This window comes from Phocoena phocoena, chromosome 13 (genome assembly GCF_963924675.1).
Source record: "Phocoena phocoena chromosome 13, mPhoPho1.1, whole genome shotgun sequence".
NCBI classification, from domain to species: Eukaryota; Metazoa; Chordata; class Mammalia; order Artiodactyla; family Phocoenidae; genus Phocoena; species Phocoena phocoena.
The window spans coordinates 23,735,178-23,753,269 of record NC_089231.1 but is presented as its reverse complement, the minus strand read 5'-3'; the positions used below and the strand labels follow the sequence as shown (position 1 = coordinate 23,753,269).

The following is an 18,092-nucleotide window of genomic DNA, read 5'->3' as shown; positions in this document are numbered from 1 at the left end:
ACCCGCCGTGCTTCCCCAACCACAGCGACCTGAGGGACCAGATTCCGCGACGCAGAGGTCCGGTTGCCATGGTGCGCCTCCCGGGGATCAGGGCAGGTGAGTGGGGCGGAAGTTGCTTCCGTCACCATGGTGACCATAGACTCCAGCACTCACGACTTCCTCTGGGAGTGGAAAAGCTGAGCCTGCGCAGCCCTCTCCCCGCCCTCCGCCAGGCCTCCCGCCGACCTCACTCCCTTCTTCCAGGGTTCATCAAATAGCAGAAAAAGAGCCTCCTTAACCCGAAGTTTAGTCGAAGATCTAACTACATTCCAATTGACTTTTCTATTTATATCTTGTAATCGGTCTAAAAGCATGAGAAAGGTTAGTGGGCATTTTGTTGGTAGGCTAAAATTTGAGGCCATCTCTAAGTTAATCTTCATGACATAAATCATCACAAGACAACCTTATTCGCGTAGTTCTTTACAGGAATTTACAAGTTATTTTCACACATAAACCTCTGAGCCTCACAAATATCTTACAAGATTGATGGAACAGCGGGTATTATCCTCATTTTACAGCTAAACAATTAAAGCTGAGAGAGCCTGTTTTGTCAGCCAACTCAACCAGTAATGACAAATTTGTTAATAAAATCAGGAAACCGGGGCTTAGACTTGAGGTACCCTAGGATGGGGGGCAATCAGATGGGCTGGTACAGCAGTGACACGACCTGGCTGGGCACAATAAAAACTAGGGCCAGGGGTAGGATGTGGATTAGAATTGCAGGTGATCGGGCTCTGAGATTCCAGATCCCAGGCAGGAAAACAACACAGGTCAGGAAACCTAGAAGGGGCCCTCAGCACAGGTGGAGACCACAGCTATATTTCTGGTCAAGAGCAAGGTGGTAGTTAATACCTAAAAGCCAAATAACACTGTGGTACTCTTTCTACAGTGGGGGTGAACATAGAACCAACACCACAACACAAAAACATCAGCACCTAGTCGGTCACTGACGTGTAATAACCAAAGTACAACTAGTACTGTGCACCCCATCTTAAGACCGCAATTTACGGTAAATTAGCATTGCTTAATCATTTGTAATGCGCCCACTTCGGATTTTGTAGGCAGTAATGTTTCTAGATTTGGACTCCATTTCCTGAATTGCTGGTTCAGGCTTTCAGCCACAAAACAGTGTCTCTCTTCTCTTTCAAAATTTCTTTTAATAATTCTCTCATTTTGTCTTTTATGTCCTATAAAGCTTCTTCCTTCAACTGCAGTTCGGAAAAATACTCATTTTCATTTACTGCTAAGAGTTTACGTAGCCTGAAACAAACAAAAAAAGAAAGAAATTAGATGGTTGTCTCCGTTCCCTGGACACGGTCCTGAGGGCCAGTTCCTTGATCTTCGATTCCCACGGATGCCTGGCCCGCCGGCTGGTCTGAGTGGAAGCACCCTGACACCACACCCTTGGGCAAGAGAGGCGAAGAAAACGCCCTCGGCCTAGGAGCGGGTTTTGGTAAAAGCCACTGAGATCCTTGGGCGCCCGTCGGTAACCTCCGAGGTCTACACCCTGGAGTTTTCAGCGACAGACAGGGGAAGCGGACCCTTGGCAATACCCGGCTGCCCTGCACATCCCAGCGTTGGTCCTGAGCTCGTCTTGCCGCGCCCTCACCCTGAGCGTGTCCCGTAACTTAATTCCGCTTCGGTTTTACCTGTTGAGCCACTTTGTGAAGAGGGGATTCGGCTTCCCACCGTGACGGCTCGGCTTGGGAACAGAAGCCTGGACCCAGCAGAGGCCACGCCCACGCCCCAGGGCCGCCCAGGCAGGCGGGTGAGGGGCAGCGTCTCCCGAGCCCCGGTGGGAGGACTGCGGTCCGGGCGCCGGAGCTCCCTGGCGGGCCTATTCAGTGGGTGGAGGGGCTGGGCCAGGCGCCAAGCCCGGTGAGACGAGGCTTCCAACCAAGTCTCAACCTCCTGGGAGGCCTAAGAGAAGTGATTCACCCAAGGTCCATGGACAGAACCTGACCTTGCTCTTGCCACCCACTATACCACTTTCTCAGAGGCAGTCAATCAACACTTAAGCACCATCAAGACTCTCCAAAAGAAACACTAAGTGTATAAATCAGTAAACGGGACAATAAAAATCATTTAAAAATAATTTTAAAATAGAACAGCATAGAGATAGAAACTATTTATATTATTTCCAATGCCTATCGTGCCCCAACAAGGTTCACGCAAGGGCTGTCCTCCCAACAGTTTCCTGAATTCTGTGTTTTCACCATTAAATTCCACGATAAAGTTGGAAATCCATTCACCATTTGTAAATACATATTGATGTATTTAATAAAACTGCATGGACTATATCTTTTTCATTCCTGAATCCCAGTATTAAGTACAGTGCCTACCATGGGCCAGGTTCTCAATACTTGAATGACACAAAAATAGCCGAGACCAGCAAGTTTTTTCTGGGTGGGCTTGACAGAATTTCTGTACTTGCTGGGGTCACCATGAAATCCATGGTCTTCAGCTTTGCATTTTCAGCAACGCAGCTTTATCAAGTTATCCTTTATCCTCAGTTGAGTAGTGAGACCCTTGGGAGCTGATTCATGGCAGGGTGGCTTTGTAACGTGTCACCTTGACTAGGCTACGTTTCCCAGTACTCCCTTCCCCGTACGCTTCCGGTTAGGATGGGCCACAAGAGACATTTTGCGTGATATCTGGAGGGCAGAAGTGAAGCAGCAGCACACTCGGAAGGTTGGTGCAGGGGCACCAGGCACTGTTGCAGTTCACACATGTCATTTATCTGCTGGCTCACCTCGTTGGTATGGGGCAGCAGTCAGGCCTGCAGCCAGGCCTGCAGCTGCTCCACCTTCCCCAGGATCTTCCTTCGGCTTCTCTAATTCCTGGCCCAGATGCATATTTAACTCTGTGATGAAGGGCACCAGCTTCTTCTGCAGGAAACCCACATCATCGAAGTTGGAGGTGGTGAGAGGCTGACATGGGTTCCGGGCCATCCGCGTGGTTTGCAGCTCGTGCTCGTGGGCGCCAGTGTCTCCTCGGTCTCCCACTCTTTACATCCATCTTCCCTTCCCGATTGCCTGCCCTGCAGACTTCAAGCTCCAGCATTAGATGTAAAAACAACAGCCTTACAGAGACTGTTCAACCAGCTCCCACAACTGCATAAGGTCAAATCCCTACAATAAATCTTTTAATATACATATTTATATGTACATATACACATAAAATCTTTATATTAGTGATGCTGCTTTTCTGACTGTATCCTCATACACACAATAACCAAACTCTTATCTCATGAATCAGAATGCTATTCAAATAAACTTCACTTAGGACATCACTGTCAAAATACCACTAGAATACTAGGGTTGAGTGGTTGGATCCTTGGGGGGGGAGCAAAACAGTATCAATAAAATTATCCAGTCTTGCCTCTGGCTGAAGTAGGCAGGGTGAGGCAACGGAAGGAGCAGAGGAGGGTGGCAGAGGGCTATATAATGAGTTAAACTAGAGAAAAGTTTAATCTACATCTGAATTATCTAAAGCTGCAGGGCTGGGACTAGAGTAAGGCAAGCAAAGCACACAGGCTACAAAATTTAAGGAGGGAGGCATGCACTCAGTCCTGCCACTGTAAAGCTAACTAAGTAACGAATCACAGGTCTAATCTTCTTGGCACTTTATGCAGAATTGGAAAGTGAGGCAGGGCTGAGCCAAGACTGGCCCTTAGGCAGGACTTGTAGCAGGAACTCAGACACCTAGTAGATAGGGGCTGAGAGCAGAAACCAAGCACAAAGGTCACCAAGGGACAGGGGATTCGAGTTGTGAGGAATGATGCGCCAGGCCAGGAGCTTTACTTCTGAAGGCTGCTTTGGCTGAGGACGGGGAGTGACGGTAACAAGCAGCGCCAATGGGGGAAGATGCCCTTTGGGTTTGAGGGATCCTATGCAGCACCCAAGGCCTGGGAAGAACCCAGTCTCAGGAGTCGTGGGTGCTCTGATAAGGTGGCACCATCCACAATGCCCTGGTGCTCCCTAAACCACCCTAAGGGCAGCAGTGTTAAGGGATTTGTTATAAAGCTTAGAGTAATCCACCTTGTTTTCAAGGTCACTGGAAACTTGCGTTAATATAACATTATTACACACTATTAGATATAGGTTATAGTTAACAGTTTAGTGGCTTAACTTAGGACAAGGCTTTTACAACCTGGGTCTGATTCTAGGCTCTATCAATATTAGCTGTTCAACACTGGACAAGTTATGTAGTTTCTCTGCATCTCAGTTCTCCTGTCTGCAAAAATGGGCAAAACCAATGCCTTTCTAGAAAGATGTTTCTGAGAACTAAACTAGGTCCATGGGAGGAACTCACCAAATAGCAGTTCCTTTCCTCATTTATTCACATTACATTCCCAATTGCTGTCTCCCTGAGGAAATGTTTAGAGTCACGGCCAGGTCTCATCCAAATGTATTTAAAATTATTTATGATGATGGCTTGTTTAGGCTGAAGGTGGTTTTAATTACATCCCATCCCAACTCCCCCATCCTTAATATCCACACTTCTCAGGCTCTTGGGATTTGCACCGGTTGGAGCAGGTGCACCAACTTTCTACTCCTTTCCTTCCTTTTCTGCTTACTTCCTCTATAAGCTCAAAGTACTGAACAGGCCTGCTCCTCTGGTTTGGTGGTAGGTTTTCCCAGTTCCTACTGACTCCCACACAAGCCCTGGCAATCCATCTATGGTCCAGCCTCTGAGCAGATCAGTGTTGTCTCTCATAAAGTCGGTCTGTAAATATCACCTTGAGTCCTACAGTCTGCAGAAGCCTCCAGTCTACTGCTTTCTAGCTCCAGGTTTTTTAAGGTCCTTGGACCTAGAGAAGAGGGAGCAGGTCTGTATGTTGAATGAGGTTCCCTATGTGCAAAATGGAGCATCACAAACCATTCCCTACTCTTAAATTTCCCCTTAATTTTCCCTTCTCTCTTCTAAAATCTTCCATTACAGACAATGTAGCACATCAAGCACATCATTACCTTCTCCGGTAATATGTAATGACTTCATGCACAGGGGAAATAAGTCTCCCCAGTTGGATTATAAGCTCCCTGACGGCAGAAATCCTGTATCTTCTGAAGGATAAGCCTTCCAGGGTCATTGATTCACCACTGTATCTGCCACACTGCAGTGTACCCAGAAGGGCCGCAATCAGTACCTCAGTACTTGCCCAGGTGCAGGTGGAGAAGTCTCTGGCCTGCAGACACTAGTTTGCAGGAACAAAGGAATCCAGGAGTTTAGGCCAACAGGTTTTTGTTGCCTGTGTCTGGGGCTCTGTTCAGGGCCGTCAGCAGTTCTGCAGGAGGCAGCATCCCCCTGTCCTCCTCCCACCGTCCCAGTCCTTACAGGCACCTATCCTGCCTTCTACTGCCACGCCTGTGGGGACAGTCCTGTGCAGCAGCTAAAACAGTAAATGACCTCAACGGGCTCTGGAAAGGCTGAAGAAACACAGCCTAATCCCGTCCACAGAGGATACTCCAGTTGTATGTGGACCCAGATCACAAAGCCATCTTAGGACCCAGGTCTCCTGCCCACCCACCATTGCCCAGCCCACCCATTCATCTTTTGGAGACTCCACAGGCCTTCAAGACCCCGAATGATAATTCTCTGAATAAGAACTTATATATTAAGCCTGACCTCTGTGGATTTTCTTAGGGATATGGGGACAAGGCTTTCCTTTTCTTCTTCTTTCAAATCTCATCACAGGTCACCAAATCCTCTCCCCCCATCACCTCCCGTAACCCTCCTCAAGAACAGCCCTGACCTGGACCTCAGGAGAAATCTCTAAGGTCCTGTACAAACCCCGTCACTGACTGTGACAAGAGCAGTGGTGTGGGGCCTTTACCTCCCACAACACCATGCCAAAATGCTGAGTGTACTTTTAAGACTCAGGGCCCACATCTGACAGGCACCCCACCCAATCCCATCCCCACCCCTCCCTGTGGAGGGCACACCTTGGCAACCAGACTGCTGTGTCCCGGAGGCGGGTTCCACCCAGGCTGAAAATCTCCGTGATCTGGGGAAGAATTAACACCAGGGTCAACATGGCTGGTGGGGCTAAAACAGGGTCAGGAGAGTGAGGTGTCCCCCAGCACTGACCACGGGCGTGCCAGCCCCTCCTGCCTCCTCCTCTGGGGCCAAGTCAGCGGTGGGGTCATCCTTGTTCTCATCCTCCTTGTCCTCCTCAGGGTCAGGTGGCTCTTGCTTCACAGGTGTCAGGCCTGGGTCTACTGCCTGGGGGAGGTGGAAAACGGGCAGTTGTCAGAAGGGTAGGGCTGGCCTGAGGAAAGTGTCTCTATCAGCCAACATGTCACTGTGCTGACAATCCCACTTCTGTCACACTTGAGCACAGAAAAACCATCTCTCTGCCTACAAACCTTTCCCATTCCTCACAGACTTCCATTCTTCTGTTAGCTGGGCAGCAAAGCAGGCAAAACTAGTTGCCTGGGGAGGGTGGGGCACCTGTCAGACAGGCGGGATGATTCTGTGAGAGGCTGTCATCAGCACACTGTTACTTTGCTCTCAGAACCACCATCATGGCTCACCGTCACTCTGCTCACAGACCACCCACCACTGACCCCCACCTTGCTGGGGCAGCCAGGCAGCAATACAGGAGAAGTCAGGATGGCTGTGCCCGGTGTCCAGTCTTCCTGGGCATCCGCCTTCTCTTGCTTCACCTGGGGTAAGGCCACGACCCAACTCAGGCCAGGGCACTGGGCCTCCTGCGTGAAGGAGGATGGCAGCAGACTTGGTCCCAGCTTCCCCACACGAGGCTGGGTGGGGTCGGGAAGGGCAGGATAAGGTGGGACCCTCACCTGTAACAGAGCCGCTGTGGAGGCTGGAGCTGGGCCAGGCACCTGCACGGGACTGCTTGCACCCTCCCGTAAGAACACGAGGTCGGTGCCAGGCGGGGGCAGCACAAATCCACTGCCTGCTTCCTGCTTCACTGGAGTCTGGGCACGGTCTGGCTGGGCCATGGGCGTGGCCAAGGGAGGCTTCGGGGTCTGACCCAGACGGGGCCTTCGAGCAGAGCCAGGCCTCTTTCGACGCGGGTAAGGTGCAGGTGGCCCGGCACCATCCTCGGAACCTGCCCAGACACTTGGCAGCAGCCGCTTCTGTGAGGAGAGATGGGGTGTTATGGCCGCTGGGTACAATGGCCAACCACACTACCCTGCCCCGATCAATGTGCCTGTGACTCCGCTTCCCCCACCCCCTTTAATCCCAGCACAGAGTCTCCTCAGGTATGAGCCCCTCGTCACCAAGCCTGCTAGTCTCCTGTTGGCAATGCCAGTGCCACCCAGATTCTTCATTTATCTCAGCACAATGTCTGCTAATTGCTGGCCGAACCCCTTGCCCCACCCACCACTCTGAAGCTGCAGGACCCATCTGGCCGCTCCCCACCCACCTACCAGGCCGGCCCATCCCTCTCAGGCACCGGGGGGCCTGGCACTGATCGTCCCACCCACCTGACCCATCCTGCTGCACCCACCATGGCAAACTGCAGGCACTGGCGCCAACGACACTTCTGGCGCTTCTGGTTGCTGCCCCCGAATTTGGGCTTATCACAGCAGAAGTCGCAGTGGCCACAGTCCATCCGCCGCAGGCAGGCCGCACAGGCCCCACACTTGCGGTTCTGCCGACGGTTCGTGTAAGGCTGCTGGGGAGCAGAGGGACAGGGGATGCTGTCACTAGGACAGTTACAATGCTGCTCCTGTTACTCCTCCACTAGCCCCACTGGACGGAACTGGCTGGACACTGGTCTTAGCCTGACTCCCCACTAGTCACACCTCAGTGTCTGCTAGTCGAGCACCAGGCAGTATCACTGTACCGGATGGCCCCTGATACCACGAGGACTGTGGCTGCCCCAGCACGGTATCCATCGTTCTATCTGCTAGTCCCCCACTAGCTACCAAGACAATGTCTTGACCCCACCTCCAGCAGGACTTTGCTGACACTCTTTTAGCTCCCATCACGGCACCTGCAACATCTGCTCATCCTGCGTGAACTTCAGTCACCATGCCAGCTGTTCCTCTATTAGTCCCACTAGAGTGCTGGTTCATCCGACATTAGGTGCTGTCAATGCACCTGTTGATCCCATATTAGTGCCTACCCCACTGTCTGTTCATCCCACACTAGCACCCATCACTGTGCCTTACTATTCCCTTATTAGGCCCATGGCAGCATCTGCTTCTTTGGGGTTAACCAAGTGCCCTGGGAGAGTCTAGGCTTGTCCAGGTAGGGTGAGGCCACTCACTAGCTCGTCCTCGTCTACACAGTAATAGATGAATTCAGCAGGTGGCGAGGGGGCCAGGGCTCTGGGGTGCTGCAGAGGCAAATGGGGTGGGGTCAGGGCAGGTAGTGGGTGAGGTTACGGTTGTGCCTTCCCCCTGCCCACCAGGGCCTCACCAGCTCTGGAGACTCTGGAGGCTGCGAGGGCGGAAGTGCAGGCAGTGGCTGGGTTCGGGGGGGGCGCCGCCGGGGAGCCACCTTGGAGTCGCAGCCTCCCCTGCGGCGGCCGTGTTTACCCTGAGAGAAAGCCAGAAGGACAGTTTAGGCTTGGTGGCACCAGGTAGACACAGGACCACCTGCTTCCCCCGAGGTGTGCAGGAAGCATGCATGTGGGACAGGCAGACAGAGGGTGGGCCGGGGCACTCACAGCAGGGGGAGCCACAGCTAGGGGAGGGCGTCGTTGACATCGCTGATGGTGGCGGCGGAGGCGGTGTGCAAGGTGCTGGCAGACAGGGGCAGGCGGGGCCGAGGAGGTGAGCACGGGACGGGGGAGAAAAGAAGACATGAGGTGGGCAAGGCCAGGTTGGGACAAAGCAGCGGCAGCTGTAACAGTACAATGAGCTCTGCCGCGGCCCACCAGCGCCGGCCCCTCCAGCCTGACTCACCCGCAGGCAACGCCGCTGGACGCACCTCCACTGGCGCCTGAGACCAGGGCGGGGAGGGCGAAGGCAGACTCGACAACGGCCACAGTCCTCTCGGGTCTGACAGCCCCGGCACACTCCACACCCTCGGCTCTGTGGGGGGCCGGAGGTGTGACGCATGGGGCCAGGGCTATGAGGGTCAGGAGTGCAGGTGAGCCTCAGGCCCACCCCACCTGCCCGACTCACCCTTTCCACAATCCGGAGGCACCGTCTTCGCTCACACTTGCAGAACAGCCCCGAGGCCACATCATGGGGCAACTGCAGAAGGCAGGTGGAGCAGGCCCCACAGTCTTCTGTTACCTGGCAGGCCGCACACTCCCCGCAGCCCACACGCTGCCAGGAATGGGCGGGGCAAGGTCACAGGTCCAGGCAGAGTGGCTCCAGGAGCACTGCCCCTCGTGTGTCTACTGACCCCACACTGGCCCCCATCATGTCTGCTCGTCCCCCATTTGTCTCATCACTCACTGTCTGATGACTACTGATTAGCCACCATCACTGAGGCCATAACGATGTCTACTGTTCCCCTGTGAACCTCGTCACTGTGTCTACTGATTAACTCCCATTACTGTCAGCTGACTGTAGCTAGCTCCCTACAAAATGACTCTGACACCCGGTGGATCCATCACTGTTCCTTCGGACTCTCACCAGCCCCTATCACATCCTGCTCCCACCGCACACTTGTGAGGAGGAAGCAGGTCGTGCTTACCTTAAACATCCTCTGCTCTCGGTTGAAAGCAATTCTCTGTGCTGTAGGGAGGGAGGGAGTAGAACAGAAATGTGAAGGGAGCATCAGATACCTGACCTCATGACTGCCTCCATCCTGACATCTACCATTCAATCTCCAGCCAGACACCTGTGTCCTAGATTGACGCCAAGCCTGCTCCGGCTCTACCTCCCAGTGCCCCAGGGGCCACTCACCTCGGCAGTCCTTGCACAGAGTCTTGAGCCGCTGCCGTCGGGTTCCATCCCCTGAAAAGCTGATTCCACAGTTCTCACAGCACCTGGGACAGGAAACATGGGCGTGGGGCCGAGTGCACCCCCAACCACAGCCCTCGTGGACCGGGCTCACTTGAGGCTGACACTCACCCAGGCGCAGGAAGTGAGGCTGGGACTGTGCCAGCATCAGCCTTGGTCTCATCCCTTGGGGCCTCCTTCCTCACTTCACTCTTCGAAGGTCCAACCTGACGTTTCTGAGCCTTGGCTGGCTTCGAAGGCTTCTTCCTCTTCCTGCTGGGGATGGCCAAGGAATGGGCCTGGAGATAAGAGCAAGGGCAGGAAGATGTAAGTCAGCGGGTGGATGTTAGGTGGCTCAGCCACTCCTGCCTGGGTATCCCACACTGTACAGTACCTTGGGGGCTGGATAGCACAGGATGCCTTGTTTGAAGTCGAAGAGGGTGAGATCGCACGCAGGGCCCAGGTATCGGGTCAGCTCAACTTTGCTTCGGATCCTGTCTCCTGTGGGGCTGGGGGTGGGCCAGGACGGGTTGGTACCTAGGTGGAACCACTGCCACTCCACCCCCACAACCCTCCCACTGGGCTGCTGAATAGGCCTGCAGAGCTGGTGGGATACAGGAGGCAGCCTGGGATCAGCCTACGAGCCCCGACCAAGTAACTACCCCAAATAATCCTGAACGGCAGGAAGATAAAAGGTGTATAAATACCAGCAAGTATACAAACAGTAATAAGTAATATAAATGTAAACAGATGTGCATGTATTTATAACGTGTGCTACTAGTGGTATTCTATGTAAGTGAAAATAAACACAAATAGGAGCACAAATACACTGAATAATGTAACTGTGTTAGCATTACATACTAAATACATAGACAAAGAAAACTTATATAAGACACAAACAAATGTTTTAAATATAGCTGGCCCTTGAACAACACAGGTTTAAACTGCGCAGGTCCACTTATACATAGATTTTGTTCAATAAATATACTGGAAAATTTTTTGGAGATTTGTGACTATTTAAAAAGACTCAATGAACCACGTAGCCTAGAAATATTGAAAAAATTAAGAAAAAGGTGTGTCATGAATGCATAAAATATATGTAGTACTAGTCTATTTCATCTTTTACCACCGTAAAATATACATAAATCTATTATAAAAGTTTAAACATCAAAACTTATTTATCACACACTTAAAGACTGTATGTGGTACCGTTCGCAGTCAAGAGAAATGTAAACAAACATAAAGATGCAGTATTATACCATAACTGCATAAAATTAACTAGAGTACATATTGTACTACTATAATCATCTAACAGCCACCTCCTGTTGCTACTGCAGTGAGCTCAAGTGTTGCGAGTATCTGCTTAAAATGCCACGGAAGGCTAATCGTCCCCGAGTGAGCAGGCTGCTTCTCCAGTAAACTGCACGTCACAGTAGAAAGTGACCCCTTGCGGTGGTTCTCACGTCATTTTCATCGCGTTTAGCTCAATACCGTAAACCCTGAATAACATCATGGGACCCATAACAAAGTGTAACTAGTTATGCTGGAAGTGCTCCCAAGAAGCAGAAAAAAGTCGTGACATTACAAGAAAAAGCAGAGTTGCTTGACATGTACCATAGACTGAGATCTGCAGGTGGCTGCCCTCCAATTCAAGATTAATGAATCCAGTTGTAAGGACTATTGTAAAAAAAAAAAAAAGGAAATTCATGAATCTATCGCTGCAGCTACACCAGCAGCTCGAAAACCTTGTATTTTTTGCAAAACACCTTTATCTCGCACTGAAAGTGCAGCTCTTATGTGGATGCAGGATTGCTATAAGAAAGCCACACCTATAAATTCCAATATAATTCAAGAAAAAATGAAGTCACTATAATGACAGCTTAAAGCAAAAGGAAGGTGAAGTCTCTAAAGCCAGAGAATCTAATGCCAGCAAAGGATGGTCTGATAATTGTAGAAAGAGGTTTGGCTTTGAAAGTGTCAAGATAACAGGAGAAGCAGGTTCTGCCAACCAAGGGGCAGCAGACAAGTTCCCAGACGCCATTAAGAAAATCATTGAGGAGAAAGGATACCTGCCTGAACAAGTTTTTAATGCAGATCAAAGTGCCCTATTCTGCAAAAAAAAATGCCAGAAACGACATATATTAGTAAGAAAGAGAAGTGAGCAACACGATTTAAAGCTGGAAGGGACGGGCTAACCCTACTGCTTTGTGCAAATGCAGTCAGGTTTATGTTCAGTACTGCCCTTATCTATAAAGTTGCTAACCCTAGAGCCCTGAAGGGAAAAGACAGACCCCAGCTGCCAGTCTTTTGGTTGTACAAGAAGACCTGGACAGCGAGAACCCTTTTTTTTATTGGTTCCATTGATGTTCTGTCCCTGAAGTCAGGAAGTACCCTGCCAGTAAGGGACAGCCTTTAAAGTTCTTTTGATATTGGACCACACCCCTGCCCACCCAGAACCCCATGAATTCAACACCAAAGGCGTCGAAGTGGTCCACCTGCCCCCAAACACAATGTCTCTAATTCAGCCTCTAGATCAGGGGGTCATAAGGACCTTTAAGGCTCATTACACACAGTACTCTATAGAAAAGACTGTCAACACTATGGAAGAGAACCTTCATAGACAGAACATCATGAAAGTCTGGAAAAATTACACCACTGAAGACGCCATCGTTATAGAAAAGGCTGTGAAAAGTCATCAAGCCCAAAACAATAACTGCTGCTGGAGAAAGCTGTGTCCAGATGTTGTGCATGACATCCCAGAATTTACGACCAAGTCAATCAAGGATATCATGAAAGAGATTGTGGATATGGCAAAAAGGGGGGAGGGGATGAAGGGTTTCAAGACATGGATCTTGGATTCAAGAGCTATCAGACACCACACCAGAGGAATTAACACAAGACGACCTGATGGAGATGAACACTGCCGAACCAGTGCCAGATGATGAGGAAGAAGACGAAGAAAAAGGAGTGCCAGAAAAAAACTGACATTAGACAATCTAGCAGAAGGGTTCCGATATTCAAGAATTCTTTGACTTATTTTACAACACGGACCCTTCTATGATATGGACACAAACTAAAGCAAACAGTGGAAGAAAGATTGGTACTGTGTAGAAACATTTTTGGAAAAGTGAAAAAGCAAAAAGGTCAGACAAGAAATTACCATGTACTTCTGTAAAGTTACATCGAGTGTTCTGGCCCTCCTGCCTTCCCTTCCACCTCCTCTCCTTCTGCCTCTGCCGCCCTCCTCAGCAAGACCAAACCCCTCCTCTTTCTCTTCCTCCTCAGCCTAATCAACGTGAAGACAACAAAGATGAAGACCTTTATGATGATCCACTTCCACTTAACGAACAGTAAATAATCATCAGGCTGTACAGTTAATACTTACCTATCGTGTTTGTGCGTGAGTATCTTTGTGTGAAAACCTAACAACTGTACGGCAAGAACTGTATGAGACGTTTCATCTCCCACGTATTCATCTGTGCGAGACTTGAAATGGATTGCCTATACTTACACAGGCATAAGGTGAGTGATATTTAATACAAACTTAACATGTTAGTTTTCTTACTGTTTTATAACTTTGCTTTCAAAGAATTACATTACCATATGGTATGCCTCTCTCTCTGGCAATCAGGGAAACTGCCTATCGTCACAGGTAAGTGGTTTTTAAAAATGTAACAATGTTCCCAATACTGTATTATGAATATGATTATAATACTGTATGCCATAAAAATTTTACAATTCATTCATTAGTGTACAGGTGAGGCTACCATGAAGCAATCCATGAAGCAATCGTATCAATTATCGTACCCTACCATAAAGCAATCATATTGCTCCTTCTTAGTTATCAATGCATGAATTGTTATACCTGTAAGTAAACGTAAGTTTTTCAATTATCTTTTCATTTTTGATGTCTGGTATTAGTAATATGTATAATATCTACAATGTTTTGTATCATATAAGACAATATTGATGTAGGTATTGACATACAAGCAATTCATCTTGTAAACAGATGATGTAAACTTATGGTATTGATAAATACAGTACAGTACTGTAAATGAACTTTTTCTTCCTTATGATTTTCTTTTTTTTTTGGCTGCACTGCACGGCTTGCAGGATCTCAGTTCCCTGACCAGGGACTGAACCCGGGCCACAGCAGTGGAAGCCCAGAATCCTAACCACTAGGCCACCAGGGAACTCCCTTATGATTTTCTTAATCTCTTCTCTAGCTTATTTTACTGTAAGAATACAGTATATAATATATACAACATACAAAATACGTGTTAACTATTTATGTTATCAGTAAGGCTTCCAGTCAACAGTAGGCTATTAGTGGTTAATTTTTTTGTGTGTTTGTTTTTTTTGCCGTGCCACGTGACACTCAGGATCTTAGTTCCCCCACCAGGGATTGAACCCATGCCCCTGCAGTGGAAGTGCACAGTCTTAACCGCTGGACCGCCAGGGAAGTCCCCAGTAGTTAACTTTTTAAGGAATCAAAAGTTATATGTGGATTTTCGACTGCACAGGGGATTGGCACCCCTAATCCCTACATTGTTCAAGGGTCAACTGTACACATGTAAGTGTACATATAGATATACATACAAATACATATGTAAACAAATAAATGCAACTACATACAAAACAAAGTATAAGTAACTGATGTTGGGAGACAATATTCCACAGGTCTCTCATATTTCTACATGTCTTTCAAGAGCAGCATTGACTATCCTTTGTTATGAACTATCTTTTCAAGGATATGTGTACAGCATCAGCCTTGGAAGACAAGAGATAGGGTGTCCTTCCAGAGCAAAGGGAAGGCATCCTTACTGTCCTAACGTTATAAAAGACTGGATTCCTTAAGCTCAAGGTTCCTCTCCTACAACACAACACAGTGCGTGTGTAGGTGCTAATTAACTACTCTCTTCATGTCACCCTGTGGGAACTGGCATTTGGTGAACTGGCACAATAACGATGACATACTGGATACTGCTAATGCTGTGAGTAATAAACTGTCTTTCATCTCTGAACCAGAAGCCTCCTGTCTCCTACTAGCATCCACAGAACCGCGACACATTCACTTGCTATCTTGCCTTAATTAGGGTAAAATCTCTGGCCTTTTCAGTTCTTGATCATTGCACTTATATTTATAAATTTTGAAAGTTTTATGAAAATTGTAAATATGTGGATAAACGTACAACTAATATAAATAAACATATAAACATTTAATATAAACATTTTAAAAATACCATACGTTTATTTATAAACATATAAATAAGTGTAATTGTAGGTACAATTTTACTATATTCCTCCAAGGAAACAACAACTTACATACAAAAAAAGTTTAAGAAATTTAATAACTATATCACTAACATATTCTAAAAGACCTTAAATCCTTAAATGTAACTGGTTTATAAAAATGTATTTTCATGTATTTACAGTCAATTCTCATTATTCACAGTAATCTGTTCTATAAAGTCACCTTGAACACTGAATTAGTGAGTACAGGACCACTGCTCCTAATGGAACTACAGGTTAGGTTCCTGTAAGCCTCTGGTCACATTTTGTCAGCTGATCAGTATGTAACCTTGTTTTATGTGTGTTTCTGTTTAAAGACACCCTGCTTAATACAGTCCTCTTACAAATAATTAACTGCATGGCCTTTGAATGATTTAAAGCCAGGAGCTTTGGAAGCCATCTGTGTTATATAGGTTCCTTTGTCGATGTAAAACAAGCCAGTCTCATCAGCACTGAAAACCTACTCTTCTACATAACCCTTTTCCCGTATAACACTTATCAGGTGTTTTTTAAATTCCTCCACAGTCTCTTATCTGCAGAACCTGCCTCACTTGCAAATTTAACACTTTTCACGATGTATCACCTTCTGAAACGTGTGAGCCAGCCAGCACTAGCTGAGATAGGCTTAACATTTTCACAACCCTGGGTAACATGACTGTCAACGTCCTTTGCTTTCAGCCTCACAATGCTGTCCACTACACTTTAATCATCATCTCATGGTTCCACGAATTTAGCCACTTTAACACCTTTTCCTTAGCTTCATCAGATACTATAGATGTTACTTTAGCACTTTCTGGAGCAGCCTCATGTACTAATTGGCAAATTTCCTCTTCTTTTTCTAGATATACTGCCTTTTTGATTTATTAACATTGAACTCACAGCCAACAGCACTGCAACTCATGCCTGAACAAAACTTATTTAATATGTATTTTCTGCATATTGCACATCCCCGACTTCTTGCACTTAGAACACTGGACAGCACTTCAACACTACACTTGGGGGCAACTACAAACAGCAAAATCACCATTAAAAAGTACAAAAATGCAAAAAACAGACACTAAATAGACCTCAAAAAGGATACTTGTTTACAGTACAAGAGCTAAAATAAGAAAGCCTCGTACAACCTCGGCTGGGAACACATGCATCAGGCGACTTATTTTTCGCTGCTCTGTGCATATCCACAAATGACCATGAAAGCACAGTGAGTATGACTTTGGCGGTACAAACAAATTTTAGTAAGCAAATTTGCAAATATGGAATCTGCAAATAATAAGGACCAACTGTATATGCATAATTTAACCCCACCCCCTGATTTCACCCTGCCTAACCAGGCTCAGCGCTAACCCCTGACTCTGTCCACAACCCACCCAGTACCTCTGGTAATAGGTGTCTGAGCGTCCACAGGTGGCACCTGACTTGCGAAAGACCTCACGGCGCTTCCAGCCAGGGCCCAGGGCCGGGCAGTCCAGCCAGTCCTCAGCCATGGGGCCACAAGAAGGAGCAGCGGCCTGCAACATGGAGGGGGCAGTGGGAGAAACTGAGGCTCTAGGGAGGAACATGTTGTGCCCCAGGCCGCACAAACCCACGGATCTATTAATGCTTGTTTAAGATCTAGGACCTGCCACAAGCAACTGGCCAATGTAAGAAAGAGAAAAAACCCCATCCCCACTCCATTCTTCCCTGTCCTGGGCCCAGGAGCTTGTCATTCCCCCCAGTTCTTGACCGGGTAGCCCCATCCTCAACCTAAGGGTCTCCATCCTCAATGCATTCCTCACTCTCAGCGTCCTACTCCCCAATTCCCCCCCAGCCTCAGCTTGAGAGACCTCAATCCTCCCATCCTCAGCGCAAGAGGCCCCCATATGACTCGTCCCCAGACCCAGGTCCCAAACTCTCCCTCAGTATCCTAACCTCCCATTCATTCCCTTCCTTGACCCAGGAGTCACTAATCTTTCTCTTTCAGTCTTTTAACTCTCCCATTCCTTCCCTGTCTGCTGTCCTCTTATCCTGCTACCTCAGTATTACTGCCTCGACTTCCTCTGTGTCCTCTGCCACAGAGCCCCCAGCTCCTCCATATCGTTGACAACCTCGCCCACCTTATTTTCCCTCTGTCGGTGCTCTAAGCCACAATTTCTTCCCAAGCCCCCAAACCTCCCTATTCCGCTCTTCTGCAGCTAAAAAGTTCCCTTCAGCGTCCTCATCCTCCCATCAGCTTTAGACACCCTGATTTCTCCCTTCCGCGTTTGAACCCCCCCACCCCATTCCTCTCCTCTTGGGCCAGGATCATGCCATCCCTAACTGTCAGCGCTCTGACCCCCTATTTTTCATCGTCCTCCATATGAGACCCCCGTGCCTCCCTTTCAGCATTCCAACGCATTTCTCCCCGTCATCAGCCTGAGAGCCCCTAATTTCTCCCCTTGAGCGTTCTGGACCCCCATTTCTCTCTCCTTAACCTGAGAGGCCCCGATATCTGCCCTCAGCGTTCGGATCCTCCCCTATTCCTCTCCGTCCTCGTCCAAGATCCCGACACTTCCACCTGTCAGTCTTCTGAGCCCATTCCTCCCCGTCCTTCCCCTAAATTCCCCCATTACTCCCCTTCAATATTCCGACGCCGCCATTCCTCCCACTCATCGGCCTGAGGGCCCTTCACTGCTCTCCGTCAGCGTTCTGAGCCTCAATTCTTCCCCATTCTCCGCCTGAGCGGTCTCCATTTCCACCCCCACGACTGTCTCACCAGCTCGGCTCCCGGCCGGTACCTTCCACCGCTCTAGGTCCGCTGACCCATGGCGAGGGTCCCGCCTGTGGCTCTCGCCTTGACCAGCTCCTCTTCTTCCTCCTCCGCAGCCGCTTCCTCCTCCGCAGCCGCTTCCTCCGAAGCTGTAGCTGTCG

At 48.8% G+C, this 18,092-nt stretch overlaps 1 protein-coding gene across 50 annotated transcripts; it reads right to left on the bottom strand.

The window, feature by feature from the left end:
* Positions 1-832: 832 nt before the first annotated feature.
* Positions 833-16,690, bottom strand: MBD1 (methyl-CpG binding domain protein 1). Of its 50 annotated transcripts, XM_065890378.1 has the most exons (17): positions 16,581-16,690; positions 10,309-10,423; positions 10,047-10,213; positions 9,879-9,961; positions 9,667-9,707; positions 9,147-9,293; positions 8,925-9,053; positions 8,687-8,761; positions 8,437-8,556; positions 8,285-8,353; positions 7,520-7,687; positions 6,846-7,145; positions 6,615-6,752; positions 6,130-6,264; positions 5,985-6,046; positions 4,781-4,852; positions 2,156-3,170 (listed from the first exon to the last, which is right to left on the bottom strand). In XM_065890378.1, the coding sequence occupies exons 1-16, from the start codon at positions 16,688-16,690 to the stop codon at positions 4,813-4,815; spliced, it is 1,899 nt and encodes a 632-aa protein (XP_065746450.1). In that variant the 3' UTR covers positions 2,156-3,170; positions 4,781-4,812. The 50 variants fall into 50 exon arrangements, with proteins under 50 accessions (XP_065746447.1, XP_065746455.1, XP_065746448.1 ...); XM_065890375.1 differs by lacking the exons at positions 2,156-3,170; positions 4,781-4,852 and adding an exon at positions 833-885 and having other exon boundaries at positions 5,983-6,046; XM_065890383.1 differs by lacking the exons at positions 2,156-3,170; positions 4,781-4,852 and adding an exon at positions 833-885 and having other exon boundaries at positions 5,983-6,046; positions 6,615-6,707.
* Positions 16,691-18,092: the final 1,402 nt, after the last annotated feature.